This window comes from Leuciscus leuciscus (assembly GCF_965113295.1).
Source record: "Leuciscus leuciscus genome assembly, chromosome: 18".
Classification (NCBI taxonomy): domain Eukaryota; kingdom Metazoa; phylum Chordata; class Actinopteri; order Cypriniformes; family Leuciscidae; genus Leuciscus; species Leuciscus leuciscus.
In genome coordinates, this window is record NC_138742.1 from 26,189,011 (window position 1) to 26,208,021 (window position 19,011).

The window sequence follows — 19,011 nt, forward strand, 5'->3', positions numbered from 1 at the left end:
TTAGCACCACTCTGACCGCCTGGTGGAAAACTAACAGAATCACTAAATCGACCATAACACCTTGTAGACTCACCCCCATATGGCGCAATCCTGACTTCCTACTATGTAAGACACCGATCCACTTCCCCAAATGGGAATCTAAAGGTATCACCCACCTCGACCACTTATTTGAAAATAACCAATTTTTATCTTTTCACTCAATTGTCCAGAGATACGGGGTTGAAAGGGACCAGTTCCTTCATTACCAACAATTGAAAGCAATAATTAAAACCAAAATTAATAAAAACAGCACACTGGAACTTACAAACACCTTTGAACAGCTATTAAGAATTGCAGACCATCCTCAAAAAACAATTTCTAAGCTCTATAAATTGATTGCCTTAACAAACTGCTCCATAACACTCCCAAAAGCAAAATGGGAAAATGACCTGGCCCTTCTTCCAGCCCCAGATTTCTGGACAGATATTTGCAAGAATATATTCTCTATGACCTCCAACACCAACTTACAACTCATACAATATAAAACCATTCACAGGACTCACTTTACCCAAAGTAAACTATTCAAAATGGGAATAGCCGACACAGACATCTGCCCTCACTGCACGTTGGGGAGCACTGATACATATTTGCATGCCACTTGGTCCTGTCAGCCTGTCAATTACCTATGGACATCAGTCACAAAGACACTCTCTACCATTTTGGACTGTAGAATCCCACTCTCCCCCACACTTTGTCTTCTGGGAGACACCACTTCCATCTTCATTCCACAGAAATTTAAAAATCCAGTACTTGTCTCCCTAACCATCGCTAAGAAAATAATCTTTCAAAACTGGAAATCTAGACACTCTTGCCATATAAATCATTGGATTAATCTAATTTCAGAATATATCCTTACAGAAGAGCTCTCAGCTCAAAAGATTAACAAAACATTAGCCTTCAAAGACATCTGGAACCCTTTCATAACCTTTCTTCAAACTTCGCAATAGCTGTGCCATTTACTCTCCTTATAACGCCGATACTTAACATCTGAACCCCCTCCCCCCATCCCCCCCTCTATCCCCTCCCTATCCCCCCACTCCCCACTCTTCCCATGGTTATTATGCTGATATATATAACTCCTTTCTCCCTCCCTATTTCTTTCTCTGCTTTTTTTCTTTTCTCTCTTTCTCTCTGTTTCTCTCTCTCCATCTATTATCTTGCACACACTCTCAATCGCACACACACACACACATACATACACTATCACCAGCCCTCTCAGCAAATTTTTTTTTTTTTTTTTTTTTTTTTTTTTTACCAACATAGTAATACTGTATCCATATATTTGCCTGTCCATATGTATTGGTCTGCCTTTCTGTTCACTTGTTCGTTCATCCGCATATCAGTCCGTTTCCACCCATTGATCTGCTTGTTTGAAGAATCAAGAATGGAAGAATTAGTGCATGCTGGAACCAGACTATCCCACTCTTTTGCTGCAAGCCCCCAGATACCAACCAAAAATCGTCAGGCACCTCAAACACCGAAGCCTGCGCGCCGAGCTCGCCCGCCCCCTCCTCCTGTGAGAGCTCTTCGGCCTCTTCGGCCAAAACGCCAGGGCCCACACCCTCCTCCATCTGCTCGAGGTGAACCAAAAACAACTGATACCAGCTCTCAGTGATGTGTTTTGGGTTCCTGTTATGATAACAGTAACTTTCTCAAATGTTTACAGAACAAGCGGGAACCCAGTGTGCCTGTATCTTTCTCTATTGCTGTTCTATTACAAGATAGAAAGTCTAAGGCCTTCAATAGCCGTACAGCAAACCCAACTAATCTGGTGCCTATTACATGTCAAACTAAGATTGCTGTGGGGACAAAAAGTAAGACTGTTAAGTTAGCACTTTTAAACATTCGCTCACTTAAAAATAAATCACTTCTAGTCAACGACTTAATAACCACAAACAACCTGGACTTTATGTTTCTAAATGAAACCTGGCTAGAATACAGCTGCAGTGCAACAATCCTCAATGAAACAGCCCCTCCTAACTTTACTTTTATGAGTGTCTGCAGAGCTGTTAAGAGAGGTGGGGGTCTAGCTGCTCTTTTTAAAGATATCTATCAATGTAAGCAAATATCATTTGGGAATTACCCGTCTTTCGAATATCTGGGTACTGTGTTAAAAGGTGCTCCTCGCATTTTACTTATCATTATTTACAGGCCTCCAAAATATTCTCCAGCCTTTGCTGAGGACTTTACAGAACTGTTATCAACAATTACCTCAGAGTTTGACTGTTTTGCCATTGCTGGAGATTTTAACATTCACATAGATAATGCAGAAAACAATATGGCAAAAGAAATCAAAACTGTTTTAAAAACTTTTGATCTGACTCAGCATGTACATGGACCCACACACAATCATGGACACACTCTAGATTTACTTATCAGTAAGGGTCTAAACATTTCATCGATTTTTATTAAGGATGTAGCACTGTCTGATCATTTCTGTATTTTCTTTGATATATTGATCTCTCCTGCCACTGAAGCTAAATCTGTGTCTGTCAAGAAGAGATGCTTAAATGAGAACACTAGTGTACTATTTATGAAGGCTATATCCTTAACACCAAGCATATCTGCTGACTCTGTTGATTTTCTCCTTGATTCTTTTAACTCAAAAGTTAAAAATATAATTGATGATATTGCTCCTGTTAAAGTCAGGAAGAAGAGTGGCAGACAAAAAGCACCTTGGAGAAACTCAACAGCAGTGCAACATATGAAAAGACAATGCAGAAAAGCAGAGCGCATGTGGCGGAAGACAAAACTTGTAGTCCATTATAACATCTACAAAGACAGCCTGCATGCTTTCAATATGGAACTAGGCAAAGCTAGACAGACTTTCTTCTCAAATATTATAAACAGCAATTTAAACAACACACGCACTCTTTTTGCTACTGTAGAGAGACTGACAAACCCCCCAAGCCAGATTCCTAGTGAAATGCTCTCAAACAGCAAGTGCAGTGAGTTTGCTTCTTTCTTCTCTGAGAAAATCAATAATATCAGAAAGGTGATCAGCACATCCTTGAGTTGCACTGAGGTCAGACAGATCAGACCACCTGAGAAAGTAGTTACTATGTCTGACTTCAAAGAAATTGATGGCAAAATTTTGGAAGAAACCGTACAACACCTTAAAACATCAACATGCGCCCTTGACACACTTCCCACATCTTTCTTCAAAATTGTGCTAAACAGTTTAGAAGCAGATCTTCTAGAAGTGGTAAATGCCTCACTTCTCTCTGGGAGTTTTCCAAACTCCCTGAAAACTGCAGTTGTCAAGCCCCTCCTGAAAAAGAGCAATCTGGATAAGACCATATTAAGCAACTATAGACCGATCTCAAATCTTCCTTTCATAGGCAAGATCATTGAAAAAGTTGTCTTCAATCAGCTGACCAAATTCTTAAGCTCGAATGGATACTTTGATAATTTTCAATCTGGTTTCCGACCGCATCACAGCACAGAGACAGCGCTCATAAAGATAATAAACGATATTCGCTTAAATACTGATTCAGGCAAATTATCAGTGCTGGTACTACTCGACCTCAGTGCTGCATTTGACACTGTCGATCACAACATACTTCTTGACAGGCTGGAAAACTGGGTGGGGCTTTCTGGGATAGTCCTAAAATGGTTCAGGTCATACTTAGATGGGAGAGGTTATTATGTGAGTATAGGAGACCATAAGTCTGAGTGGACATCCATGACATGCGGAGTCCCTCAAGGCTCAATTCTTGCGCCACTCCTGTTCAACCTGTATATGCTCCCAATGAGCCAAATAATGAGAAATAACCAAATTGCTTACCACAGCTATGCAGACGACACACAGCTGTACTTAGCCCTATCGCCTAACGATTACAGCCCCATTGACTCCCTGTGCCGATGCATTGACGAAGTCAACAGTTGGATGTGTCAAAACTTTCTTCAATTAAACAAAGACAAAACTGAAGTTATTGCGTTTGGAAACAAAGATGAAGTTCTCAAAGTGAACGCATACCTTCACTCTAGGGGTAAAACAACTAAACATCAAGTCAGGAATCTTGGTGTGACACTAGAGTCAGACCTTAGTTTCAGTAGTCATGTCAAAGCAATAACTAAATCAGCATACTATCATCTGAAAAATATTGCAAGAATTAGATGCTTTGTTTCCAGACAAGACTTAGAGAAACTTGTGCATGCTTTCATCACCAGCAGGGTGGATTATTGTAATGGACTCCTCACTGGCCTTCCCAAAAAGACCATAAGACAGTTGCAGCTCATACAGAACGCTGCCGCCAGGATTCTGAGCAGAACCAGAAAATATGAACATATCACACCAGTCCTCAGGTCTTTACACTGGCTCCCAGTTAGATTTAGGATTGATTTCAAAGTATTATTACTGGTATATAAATCATTCAATGGCCTAGGACCTCAATACATTGCAGATATGCTCACTGAATATAAACCCAACAGATCACTCAGATCATTAGGATCATATCAGCTAGAAATACCAAGGGTTCACTCTAAGCATGGTGAGTCTGCTTTTAGCTATTATGCCAGCCACAGCTGGAACCAGCTTCCAGAAGAGATCAGAGGTGCTCCTACAGTGGTCACATTCAAATCCAGACTCAAAACACTTCTGTTTAGCTGTGCATTTACTGAATGAGCACTGTGCCGCTGTTCGTCCGACTGTTTGTACTGTACTGTATTTTACTCTATTTTTCTAAACTGTTTTAATTATTCTTATTTCTTTTAATTATTTTAATTTCTCCTATGTCAGCAGGGCATTTAGCCCGAAACTGTAAATGCCCACTCAGAAGGTGATAATGTGAAAGTGATTAATGTGGGTTTGAAAGTAGAACAGTATTTAAATGACGATATTAAAGTTTTCGTCTGAGAAAGAATGTGAACGCAGTGCTAAAGTGCTAAAGAAAGTGAAAAGAACGTGTGAGTAAATGAGGGAGAAAAGAAAGTTAAAGGAAAGTTGATAGATGGAAGTCGTAAGAAGATTGAAGGTTAAAAGAAGGTTGAAAGATTTAAGTCTTAAGGGAATCCTTTGAAAGAAAGATCTATAATAAATATTCTTTTTTATTTTTTAAAAGTACTGTATTTTATTTTATTTTTCTAAACTGTTTTAATTATTCTTATTTCTTTTCATTATTTTAATTTCTTCTATGTAAAGCACTTTGAATTGCCATTGTGTATGAAATGTGCTATATAAATAAACTTGCCTTGCCTTGCCTTGCCTTGTTTGTATATTAGTGACTGTCTGTCTATTGTTTGAGTTTGTTATTGTTTTTTTATTTTTTTATTTGTCTGTTTGTTAATGTCTACTTGTCTATTGTCTGTATATGTTTGTCCTCCTGCCTGTTCATCTATATTTAGTTTAATTCTGTTATCTGTCTCTACCTTATAGTATTAGGGCTATCACAGTATTATGGTATGGATATAGGTTTGTCTAGAGTAAAAAAAAAAAAAAAAAAAAATTATTATTAATATGTACACATAATTATTTAATTTTTTTAACTTTTAAACTTAAAATTTGTCTTTCCTGTTCTGTTTCTTTTTCAAAACTGCATCAATGCATTTGCTGCCGTATCGATACAGAATCATCCATATTGATATATTGCTGTATTGATATTTTGAGCACAGCCCTATTTAAAGCCTTGTTCCATGTGCCCCCTTTTATACTTTGAGCACCTGCCCCTCCAGAGGTCTCTGCATGGCCCTGAGTTTATGTAATATGTATGAAAAGAGAGAGATGTCAGTCGTTCTCATCTCATCTCATCACATTATGTTTTAATGTGACCCCGCCCACGGAGAGCGCACACTATTCAAACGCAAATTATCTTAGGCGATCCATACAGACCTGTGAAACGCCCACATCAGCTGGATAACACACACCGCGAGTTCACTTTCAGACTCATGTACTTTATGACGCTGTGAGGAATAATACTATCTTAATAATAATCCTGGAAAATTTACCTCAGAAGTGCTGGTAGTTTCATTTCGAGGAGCAACGGATCCCGATGAGGAATAGGTCAGTTCTATGCTTTGTTCTAATCGCAAGTGTCTGTACACGCAAAAAGACTGTTTAAATATGAATCGCGTTTCTGTGTGTGAATGAATGAACGCACAGATGCGCGCTGTTGTGTAGCTACTACAGCTGGCAAAAATACTGTTTAAATATGAATCGCGTTTCTGTGTATGAATGAATGAACAGTTTTTACCAAACTCTATTGCTATACTGAGATGAGTAAAAATCGACTACAAAATCGGATAGATTATAAAGTTTTTACTGTAAAATACTGCCACATCAAATAAGCTTATAATGTTGCCAATTTCTGCTCATATGAATTGAATTACATAATGATCAAATGTATACTTTAGTTTTTACAAAGAAAGATTACACTGGAAATATTGTTACAATTTCACTTGTTGTTGTAATTGTATAACCTTTTTAATAAAATAGCAAAAAAATATATAAATATATATAAATATAAATATATATATATATATATATATATATATATATATATATATATATATATATACAAGGATAGATGTAAACAAAATCTTAAAAGGTCAATATAAGCCTTCTCTTTAAATAATTTTATTGTGTTTTATTAGTGACATTTGGGTAGAGAATATATTCCAAATCTGAAAATACAGTATGAGAACAAATAACTGCACAATTACTAGAAATGTTTACCTTGGATATTATACAATTTATACAAAGCACAATTTGTGGAAAAAACAACAACAACTGTGAACCAATTATATATATATTTTTTTTTTTTTTTTTCTTGCATTCTTTCTTGTGGCTCAGTCACACACCTGAATGAAAGGCTCATTAAGTATGCAGCGTCATTATGTGGGGACATTGTCTCCTCAGGTATGAATCACGCCCACTCGCATATTGCCTTTCCAAAAAAAAAGTGTCTTACAAAATGTAAATCAATGTATTGTTTTATGTGAATGATTAGGATGATTTTCACATCATTTTGAAGAAAAAACTCTAGGCGACAAAATGTATGTGTTTTGTGGCCTTATTTCAGAAACTTTAGTTTTTAGTTTTTTCAATAACCATGCATAAACATTATTTTCTTAAAAATAAAAAACATGTACATACATGTTGCTCATATTATGGTAGCCCTGTTTGTGCTAAATAGAGTGTAATTATAACTTTGCCATTGCCGTTTATAAGCAACTGAAATGTAAGGGCATGTCAGAACATCTAAAGGACCCCAAAAACACCTTAGGCCCCAGAGGGTTAATGTGGCCCAGCAGGCAGCCGACACACTGTGTGCTTGCCAAAGGGGGGCAGTGGAGCCCTGCATGTACCACACTCATGGCGCAAAGCGATTTTGAAGCAAACCATTGGTCTTGCTTGCTTTAACGGTAAGTAGAGAGGCTTCTGTGTCGTAGACTTCAGATTCAGCGAGGAGATGCCAGATGCACAGATGTGAACCAATCAGGCTTCAGTATTTCAGAGAAAACAGTGTTTCCCCATAAGCACCAGGATAACTCTGACACAATGTGAGTTAACCGTATCGAATGGGAACTTTTGTTTATATTTAGGCTTTTCTTTTTTTATATATCTTTATTACCTAGAGATATAATTATACTACATACACAAAGTAGTCAAAACACATAACAAAATGTCAATCTTCATCTTTATAATAGAAGAAACAATGCAATACAATATCCATATTTATTACAGATTGTCACCTTAAAAACAGTCCTTTGTGTGGTGGTGAAAGGGAACAAGCAATGCTATATAGAAATATATGGTTAGCATCTTAATTTAATCGTTATTTTATTATTTTATTAGTTTAGCAACTAATTATGTTAACTCAACTAATTTAATGTAGAAGAGCTGGATACTAATTACTATGCCAACTAAGTAAATGTATTAATAATGCCTGGTTCAGATTACACGATTTTAGCCCGATTTTGGCACGATCCGTTTGACGTAGGGTGTCGTGGGGATTCGCAAACGACAACGGGCGTCGGGACGCAAGATTCGATCGTTTCATCTCGTATAGTGTGTCATAGTGGGCGACAACCTACTAATTACTAATTACTACTTTCATGTCTACGACATAAAGACTAGCATGTTTAATTTTTTAACGGTCCTCCACGACGACGGCGCGAGTGAGTGAGGGAGAGTGAGTGAGAGTGTGTGTTCGCGAGTGAGTGAGTGAGCCAGTGTGTGACTGTGTGTGTGCGCGAGAGTGAGTGTGTGAGTGAGAGAGCATGTGTGAGTGAGCGAGTGTGTGTGCGCGAGAGTGAGTGTGTGAGTGAGAGAGCATGTGTGTGTGTGTGTGTGTGTGTGAGTGCGTGTAGGCTATGTGAGTGAGCGTGTGTATGTGCCAGTGAATGAGTGTGTGACATGTTTCTTGTCCACGACATGACACGATTTTTAGGAGTCAAAATCGTGTAATCTGACACAGTGACTATCGTAACAGACAAAAAAATTGTGTAATCTGAACCAGGCATAAGAGTTGCCCCTGACTAAAGATTTTTCTAATCAACTAGTAGTCACTCATTTAATAAATTAATTAGTCAACTAATCGCACATTTATATTAATTGAATTAGGCTGCTTAAATATGGGGGCATCATGGAGGAATATAGCCTATTCCAGGCTCAAGTGCATGCATAAAGCTTGCCACAAAACACCAGCAAAAGTAGGCTAATGATAATAAGGGCCCTATCATTCACCCGAGTGCAATGCAGCGCCAGGCGCAATGCAAGTGTGCTTTGCTAGTTTCAGCCTGACGCAGTTATCATTTTCATGTCCTGCACCACGTTGCTTAAATAGCAAATGCATTTGCGCACATTTGTGCGCCCATGAGCTGCTGGTCTGAAAACGAGGTGTGTTCAGGCGCATTGTTGGCGCATTGCTATTTTGAGGCAACTGAAATAGACTGTGTCATGACCAACAAAAACCTGGTCTAAAGTCTATGGCGGAGTATTATTCTTTTTTGTTATTTAAAGGGTGCATTAGTAATATGAGCCTATAGGCGGATGCACAACGCGCGTACACTCACAGGGACGCGCAGCAGAACACAAACTAGACAAATATTAACAGTAATGAATAACAATGTAAAAGATTATTATTGTGTACATAAAGATATGGTGGAATTCGGCTTGTCCCGTAGATGGTCTGAGCACAAGCAGATCTGTTTCCTCGCTAGAGAAGCGATCAGTTTTTCCGCTTGAAAATTCCGCCATGTAAATAGCGAATCCGCCATGGCGCGAGCACAACTGGCTTTTAAAGGGAATGGGAGTTGAGACTCTGATTTATTGCTTGTTACGCCAAAAACACACCCATCACTCATTAAGAGAATAGGGACAACCCTACGTGTCAACTCATTCTACTAACCCGAACCCTACCCGTCTAGCAGATTAATAATCCTTAGGTTAGAGTTTATAAATACCAACACTTTGTAATGTATAACTTAAAAATAAAAGTTAAATACAATAGTCATTAAAAGTTAAAAGTACATTCAACTTTTACATTAAAGTAAACAAACCAGAAACCACATATACTATTAAAAAAATCTTACCTCCAGTGCCCTCTTGCACACAGACTGCCACTATAATATAAAAAGATTCAGAGAATGTAATAATTTATCAGGAAATGTAAAGGATAAAGACATCTGATATATTTGTGGTATTGTTTTGCATTTTACTAGTTAGTATATTATGTACTGTATGTGTAGGGCATGTACGTATATGCCTAAGACATTTTATTATTATTACTGTTATTAATATTTCTATTAGGTATATGGGTGTATATAACTATATGAAGGTGTATGTGTGTGTGATTGTGTATTTATGTATGTATGGGTGTGCATGTTTGTAGGCGTATATGTATATACTGTATATGCAAATGTATGTATGTATTCCGCAATTACTTTGAATTACCTTTAACCGATGCTATATGATTTGTGTGAAGGGCTTTAAAGGCATGAACTACACATATCTAGCATGTAAGTACTGTTGGAAACTTTTATTCCTTCATCGAAGCAAAAACCAGGAGACTTGAGATGGATTTTATAAGCAGAAGAGATTTACTCTGTACTCTGAGAGCGCTACCAGTCCAATTGAATCAGCATAACTTATTCAAATGCTGATACTGGCCAGGAAACTCCAGTTCCAAGAGCCAATCCCAGAGCCATTAAAGACAAAAGGTGAAAGTCTCCCCTACAGCTAATCCAATCAACCTAACGATTCAACGTCTAGGCTGAAAGGTGAGAATCTCAGTGATCTGACTCATTTGAAATACAATAGAGAAAACAGGCTACTAAACTTTATCAGTTTGTATTGGAATCTAAATTAAAACCTCAAATGCTAAAATCAGTATTCTTCACCATGATGTCATGTAAGGAAGCATATCTGAAATCGATTCTTAAATTTGTAACCCTTCAGTACCGTTATTTTTTTATTTTTTTATTTATTTTTCTTCTTTCTTTTTCTTTCTTCCTCCTTTCTATTATTCTTTTTCTCACTCTTCCTTGGTCTCCTGCCCCCCACATGGCCAACCGTTCTGTAGACCAAGAAAGGACTGGATAATATATGATACCTGGCTTAAAGCACATACCGGCTTACGGCTACAACTGATGGTCACTTTTAAAAGTTTTATATCCAAGCGCAGGCAGAGACAAGACCGGGTCATGCGCCAATAATCCGGAAGGTCCGGCCATTGTGTTTTGGTGGGCCCTTCCAAGACATCTCTTAAAACGGTTATATCCAAGCGCAGGCAGAGACACGACCGGGTCATGTACCAATGATCTGGAAGGTCCGGCCAATGTGTTTTGGTGGGCCCTTGCAAGACATCTTGGAGTGGAAGGTGCATGTCCACATTCCACTGGAATGTGCATAATACAGCAGGAAATCGATTAAACCAGGCAATAGCCATCTTAATTCCCCATCCCTCCCATTTTCATTTCCATCTTTTCTTTTTTGTTTTTCTACTCTATCTATCCCCGTCTATATTCCTTCTGCTCTGTATATGCGTCTTATTAAATTTTTTATTAAAAATAAATTATTATTATTTATTTTATTATTATTTTATAAATATTAATATATTCATATTAATAATATATGATTAATAATATATTATTATTATTTATTTTTATTATTATTTATTATTATTATTAATTATTAATGTATTATTAATTTATATTAATAATATATTATTAGTATTTATTTTTTTACAGTAAATAATAAATGATAGCAATAACATTGTACACTCACTACTTTACAATATTAAACATTCTGGATGGGGAGATATACAATGTGTCCGTATGTATGTGTAGAGATATGTATGTTCATCCATATTGCTTTCTGTTTTATGTTGTTTATATGTTTGTTTATTTGTTTGCTCATTTGTCATTTTTCAACATCTATATTTGTCTATATTTGATTTTTGCTGTTGTTTTCTTCATGTACTTATCTGTATTGTATTGTTTGCTTAATAATAAAAATAAAAAAAGATTCAGAGAAAATCTGGGTTACAGTATATAGTGATTTCCTAGTTTTTATTTACCCCCAGAAAAAAAGGTACAAAACATGTCACTGGGTCGGTACCCTTTTTTTTTAAAGGTTCTAATACGTACCATTTCGGTACTACCATGTACACTTTTGGTACCAATATGTATCTTTGAGGTACTATGCACTCTTTAGGTACAAAGGTATAGCCTTTCAAAGAGTACCGCCCCAGTGTCAGCTTTTGTAACTTTTTTTTTTCTGAGTGTTCATTTCCAATATAATTAATATTAATAAAGGCACCCTACCTGTCAAAAGGATGATTTTAAATGTTTCCATTTGCAGCTGCAGTCAAAGTAGAGCCTCAGTGAACACAGGTCTTGCGTGAGTCTCTGCAACAAGAAAAGCTTCCTCCCTATTACCTCTTTTGATGGAAACCGGACAGGAAATCATGACGTCTTGTCTACTTCCATTTCACCTATAAAGCTCATAAAATGTCATGAAGGCATTTTTAACCTCTAGAATGCACCAGTGGCCAATTCAGTGTTATATTATATTTTTAAATTATTAATACTTACCAATTTTGCAGTTCTGTTATTGTTCTGGTTTCTGTTTTAAGCATTGTGGGTGTGGTTAATTGCACTATTGTTCAAAAAATAGCCTATTGATGAATGCAGTGTTATGTTAACTTCCTTTTTTTCTCCATAGCCCTGCTGGATTATGACATGCATTCAAAACGGTATCACACAAATATCACAACAAACATTTCTAGCAATTAAATACTTTTAGTTTGAACCAGAGGAACCTAAAGAGTACCTTTCTAAAATGTGTACGCATCAACAACTGAGGGGAAGAACTGAAGGAAAGTTTAAAGAATTTTCACACCACGGTCTGTCCAGCAGAGGGAAACAGAGAGCACAAGACATTCCACAACTTCCTACTGGTTTCCTGTTCATTATTAGCTCAATGAGATAACCTGAGGGGTGTTCCAGAAAGCAGGTTATGTGACATACCCGGGTAAGTTTAAGGGTAAGTAAGCGGATAACCTCAGCTTTCGGTTACAAAAACGGAGGTAACTTTCAAGGTATGTAAGCAGCCATAGCAACTCACTCTCTGAACATAAGCAGCTCCAGAGGTTATGTTCCAGGGTAAGTTTGTTTCAGAGAGGTGACGGAGCATGGCGTGCCCTTTTGAAGACGATATAGTGGATGTGGAAGCACAGATAATACAAAATATTTTCCGCCGTGAGAGGGTGATAAGACCACGTATCGATGTGCTTTCGTATTCAAATGAATATTTGCGTTACCGTTTTTCACAAGATTCTTTAATTTATTTAACGAATCTTTTGAAACCATATATATCAAACGTGACACATCGCGTATCACACACGCTTAACACAGAGCACATTTTGTGCATTGCCATTTGTTTTTTTGCGACGGGTAGTTTTTTGTATAGCATAGGTGATGCAGAGCATGTGGGAAAGGTGTGTGTGTGTAGGGATGTTCATACAATATGTCTTGCATATCCATACTGTATACAGCCAGAATCATTCTAAAATGTTTCTAATTGTATAACTTTAAATTTCAGGGTTCCCAAATGTGATTGGGCGCATTGATGGAACCCACATTCCTATTAAAGGGTTAGTTCACCCAAAAATGAAAATTCTGTCAGTAATTACTCACCCTCATGTTGTTCCCCGTAAGACTTTCGTTCATCTTCGGAACACAAATTAAGATATTTTTGATGAAATCTGAGAGCTGGTTCACTCCTTCATAGGCTTCTATGTACTGATATCTGCCATCCCAGAAAAGTTAGTAAAGACATCGTTAAAATAGTCCAAGTGACTACAGTGTCTCAACCTTAAGTTTATCAAGCGACGAGAATAGGCCTACTTTTTGTGTGCAAAAAAACACAAAAATAACGACTTTATTCAACTATTCATTTTCTTCTCTGTGGGCCTCTGACATGAGTTCACGCAGTGTAACAGCGCAACGCTTCTGGGCCAGCATCACACGCATCACAACATCACAAACATGACCAGCGTTGGCCAATAGTGAGCTTATGTCCTGACGTACAACGCAGAAGCGCTGCGCTGTTACACAATGCGAGAAATTTATGGAGGGCAAAAACTAAATCCTTTTCTATTTTTACAACATGCCTAAAATAATTTTGAATCACAATGAAAGGGGAAAACAGACTATTTATAATTTTATAAGCTCACACATTTACTCTGTCCATAATTTTTTTGTTAAGCCAACTCTCTTTCTTTTGCTGATGCAGTAGTATTTTTTTTATTTTTTTTTTTATTTTTTTTTATAATGGTCTTATAGTCTTCATAAGCAAGCATTAAAACCTCCAACTCAGTTTCACTGATATAATATGTCGCTCGCTTTTTTTCCTCCCTGGGTTTCCATGGTAACTTACTCCTGAAATCGGCGATCCATTGAAAATGCCGTGCGCGCGCATTAACTCTGGATTGAAACTCCTCACAGGTGTTTTGGAACCGACATATCCAGGGTAAGCAAGTTTTGGGTTAATCAACCGAGAGTTCAGGGTAAATGTGACGGTAAGTTAACCATGCTTTCTGGAATACTACCCTGTGCTTGGCTTGTTATAGTGTGTGTGTGTGTGTGTGTGTGTGTGTGTGTGTGTGTGTGTGTATAAGACCTGCATTTGTTTTTATCTTGTTCGGATCATTTTACTGACTCTCTCATTCATCAAAATGAACGAATCTTTTAGTCGAGTCATTTCGTTCATTTCAGTGGCTTTAAATGTTATACTTTTAACAATCAAATTCCCCTAACACATCCACCTATGCAATCTTGATCATATTCTGAATTAAGGAATCATTATAATACAGCCATATATTTACTTTACTTTTCGAGTCTTTTGTTCAGTTGTCACGTGACAGACGCAATGAACATGAATGACTCATCACTACATTCTTGAAGTTCTTTTGTGTATGCCTGCTTTCTTTTGACCCGTGTTAGAATTACCTTGAGAGACTTTTTATCCTGATCTTTTGACCTGCTTGTTAGGGAACTTTGCTTTATGTTATTGTACATTTTTTGCTTGCATCAAGTCATTGTGGATCTGTAGCCTACCTTGTTCAGCCCTGCTTTTGATGCTTGATTTACATTTTTTATTTTTTTTATTCAAGATGGACATTAAGTAAAGACTGTTTGTTTTCCTCAAGTCCTGCCTCTTGTGATTCTCTGCAGTTTGGGTCCACACAGCTCCATAGTGTAGTGGTTAGAGCTCTGGGCCATCAGCAACTTCGAACCCTAGTCGTGACAAGAATATGATATTTGGGTTCACTGAAAGATTCATATTTTTCTCATATGTATTTGAAACATTAATGATGGACTGAAGTGTACTGCAGCTGAACGTCCACTTTCAACACATTTACACAAAAAAAGACAATGTCTTCTATAGTATATTTCTTAAGTTTTAAACCAAAAAACATTTTGACGGTTATTATATCTGACAGAAGTTGTTAAATTGGACAGTTTTAAAAAGATAAAGGTGGGAAGTCACATTTAGCCCAGCCTCCTGATCTGGCATGTGGTGAACCAACAGGATGTAGCCTAAGCTGAGGTTTTAACAATTCTGCTAGAGGTGGGGCTGCAACAAACCCAAAGTGTTTTCTCGAAACACAGCCCGGAAATGATAATAATAGTTGCCCATTCTTACTAAGAGGTTGATATTTGAAAACCCAGTGGCTGATGAGAACAACAGTACCTTGTGGTTTACTGTTGTTCTCGGCAACATCTGCACTAAAACGCTGTCGCTTTGTCAGTTTACACAATCTCACAAAGTTCCTTTATAATCAAAAAAGCTGCTAACAATGCACAATAAATCTCTTACTAACATAGTGTCTAGGCCTACACTTTGTTTGTTAATGAGGTTTCGTGAGCCTGTATAACTCAGCATTGAGTAAAATCTCTGGCGCTTTGAGCGGTGAGTGGATTCTGACTATCTTAAACACCTCTGATTGGCCATTGCATTCAAGAGATCAGCAACTATATCTGTGATTGGCTACATTGCTCACTGCTGCAAAGTACACATGTTGTTTAATCAACAAAGTTTAGGAGGAACACGTTCAAATGATCTATCCAATCACCACGTCATTCCAACCAGCTGTCAACAATCAGTAATCAACATGTCTACCCAATCAGCATGAGTGTAGGCCTATATATATGTATATAGGCTACATCTATATCTATATGTATATGTTACCTATGTTCCTCGAAAGTTTTCAGCATCCCTGCACCACCCTGTCTCACACTCGCCTGGTTTGGGCCAAATTCCGAGCACTGAGTCCTCTCCTCGGACAGCATCTGATTATTTGTAAGTGTGAACTCGTGAAGTTGTAAATAGAGACATTTGATGTTCTCTGATGTTCAACTGAGGGTGCTCTTGCTTCTACCCCCATAGAACCGGGCCTGCAATTATAAGCAGAGCTAATGCTTCACCGTTTTTAAATTAGGGGCAGAGTAATAGTTTAGAATTTTTTTGGATATACCATAACATCAGCAACAGTTAAAAGAGCACACTATTAGTAGGCTCTGACTAACGGTAAATCGTGTCACCAGTGTTGTCATTAACTGGTTTCATCTGTGTGTATTTGCAGACAGTTCCAGTTAAAGCTTGTTCAATCTATATAAAACCTTTGACCTAGCAGATAAGACCACAAGTCACCATTTTAAACCCTTCATGCCTCTGTTTCTAAATCAACCATCCTGCTGGTTTATCAGAAACAGACTAATGGCGACAGAATCCGGTGCAAACCTGGGACTTTTGAATAAAATTTGACATACAATAGGATTTTTTTTCTTTGTTCACTGCAGCACTATATCCAATAAGAAAAAAAGAAGCACATTATGTTTTAATTATAATTTATAGATTATTATATAATATTGCAATAAGATATGTGGGTTTATTATTTTATTGGAAACACTCTCAATTACAACGAGGGATTTCATCATGAATAAACAGGTTCAGATAACTAAAGTGACACTTGAATACATGCAAGAAATATAAAACTAAAAATACGTATTTTACGTAACACTAACAGGTTGTTGCTTTTAAGCCAAACAGGAATCTATGCGATGTTTCTTGTATTTTGTTGAAAGAATGAATCACAGAAGCGAGTCTGAGCCTCTATTACTGTGCACACTTCAGCTCATCCTCCTGAACCACTGTAAACATCTACAACAGGAGAAAGAGAGAAGAAAGTGTGTCAGGTACCAGGAAACTCCATTCCCCAGAATGCATCTGTTAAACTACACTAAATGCACTGAATATGTGTGGGACTGCAACAGTACTGCCGGTCACTGAGACATATTTCATATTGATAGACATGCATTTAAATAAGGTTATTTCTTATACTATTCGATATATAGTACAGGAAGACTAGAGTATTTGTATATTGGTATATTGTATAAATATTGTAGAGTTCTTGTAGCTTTGCTCACCATTGTTATTCTATAGCATTATGTCCTGCTGTTCGTTAACATGAGAACTGCAACAAAAAACAACAAAAAAACAAAACAAAACAATGATCATCACAGCATTACTAACAAGTACTTATCCTATTCTAAAAACTAAAAGTACCCACAGTAACTAGCATTGGAATTGCACATTTTTGATATTTCAGTTAGTTACAAATTGATGATTTTGGCAATGCTGGGAGATTTAAATTGCAAATATTTTGCAGTTGCCTGCTAATATGCAGTTCTAAGTTATATTTTGTAAACAGGCAAAGATGGAGGAGGATCCAACATGAGTTTAAAGGGATAGTTCACTTTGAAATTAATTTTTGGTATGTTTTAGCTTACCTCAAGGGCATCCAAGATGTAGGTGTCTTTTTTTCCACAGTAGTTTCAATTTTGATATTTTTTGGTCAAACCGTTCTTGTCTGTCAGTCATATAATGCAGGTCGATGGTCACTTGTCTTAAACAGCATGCACAGAGTCCAAATTAAAACAATTCCCCATCGTCCAAATTAAACAATTCCCCATCGTAAGTACACATTGATGGCCTAAGACACGAAACGAGCGGTTTGTGTGAGAAACCGAACAGTATTTATATCGTTTTTACCTCTTATACACAGCCATGTCCAAGTGATCTGATCTGACGTGTACGCAGACTGGTGCATACACACTAGATGTCGCCTTGTCTATGGCAGTTCATTGGAACGAATGTCTTTAAGGCGACATCTAGTGTATATATCTATGCACCAGTCTGCGTACACGTCAGATCAGATCACTTGGACATGGCTGTGTAAGTGGTAAAAACGATATAAATACTGTTCGTTTTCTCACACAAACCGCTCGTTTCGTGTCTTAGGCCATCAATGTGTACTTACGATGGGGAATTGTTTAATTTGGACGACGGGGAATTGTTTTAATTTGGACTCTGTGCATGCTCTTTGAGACAGTGACCATAGACCCGCACTATATGACTGACAGACAAGAACGGTTTGACCTAAAAATATCAAAATTGAAACTACTGCGGAAAAAAAGACACCTACATCTTGGATGCCCTTGAGGTAAGCTAAAACATACCAAAAATGTATTTCAAAGTGAACTATCCCTTTAATATAAAATATCCACAAGGTTAACAGAAGGTAGCAACATGAACGTGTGAATGTGAGGGTACAACTCGGGTATAACTCAAACTAAAAGTCCATGATAACTAAGACAAACTGTGACACAGCCACTGTGGCTAGTGGTTTTCCAAAGTTACTAACCATTCAGCATTTTCACTGGCCACAATTTTGGGGATACTATGGGGAAAAAATGGCCATGTAGATATTTTTAATATTATGTCATAATTTGGCAGCAGGTGTATTAGGCTGCTGTCACTTTAACGCACAGATCCATTATACTGTTACACATGAGTTTTCTTTCTCAACTTTTTACGTTCACTTAAAACATAACTGACTGTGTTAACATGAATACTCGCCAAGACCGGCATTTTGACATTATTTTGTGTGTATATGACTGTTTAAGCACAATATCAGCAGCAAAGAACTCAATTTAGTACTGAGAGGCGGCTTTATCTGCGCACACTTAGGGTGTGAGCACAAAATCTGCTGGAATGGAATGAGTAAAATTATGCGCAATAAATGCTATACAATGGTGATATTCAAGCCCTGTAACACCAACAATATTCATCCGGAGCAAATTAAACGAGTGAGTGAGGGGAGTTTGTGGGTTTGTGCACACTGAGAGTTTGTGTGTCACTCGCTGTCGGAGAGAATAGAGAGAGAAAGCACAGCTGGTATCGTGTATCTATTCGGCGGAAAATGAGTATTGGAAGCGTTTCAGATATTTCAGTGATATGTATCGAAGAATATATTTTTGACAAGACTTAATTGCACATATTTAAGATGCCTTTTTAAAAGGCTAAAATTGAAAAATGTATATAAATTAAATCCTCCAAAGTGCTAAGTAGAAGTGAATGCGTTAAACACCACTGCTGAAATACACACGCATTTGGCGGATGTT

At 37.4% G+C, this 19,011-nt stretch overlaps 1 protein-coding gene across 4 annotated transcripts in view; it reads right to left on the reverse strand.

The window, feature by feature from the left end:
- The window catches only part of mybpha (myosin binding protein Ha), a 68,773-nt gene that overhangs the window by 28,048 nt on the left and 21,714 nt on the right, over positions 1-19,011 (reverse strand). For 2 of the 4 annotated variants that reach the window (XM_082145043.1, XM_082145044.1), the window contains exons 1-4: positions 16,975-17,024; positions 16,573-16,708; positions 11,806-11,889; positions 9,574-9,603 (exon numbers count right to left, since the gene is read on the reverse strand). In XM_082145043.1, coding sequence (XP_082001169.1) covers positions 9,574-9,603; positions 11,806-11,836 — 61 coding nt within the window. In that variant the 5' untranslated portion in view covers positions 11,837-11,889; positions 16,573-16,708; positions 16,975-17,024. Of the gene's footprint in view, positions 1-9,573; positions 9,604-11,805; positions 11,890-16,429; positions 16,709-16,974; positions 17,025-19,011 lie in introns of those variants that run through there. The other 2 variants (XM_082145046.1, XM_082145047.1) reach the window with 1 other exon arrangement.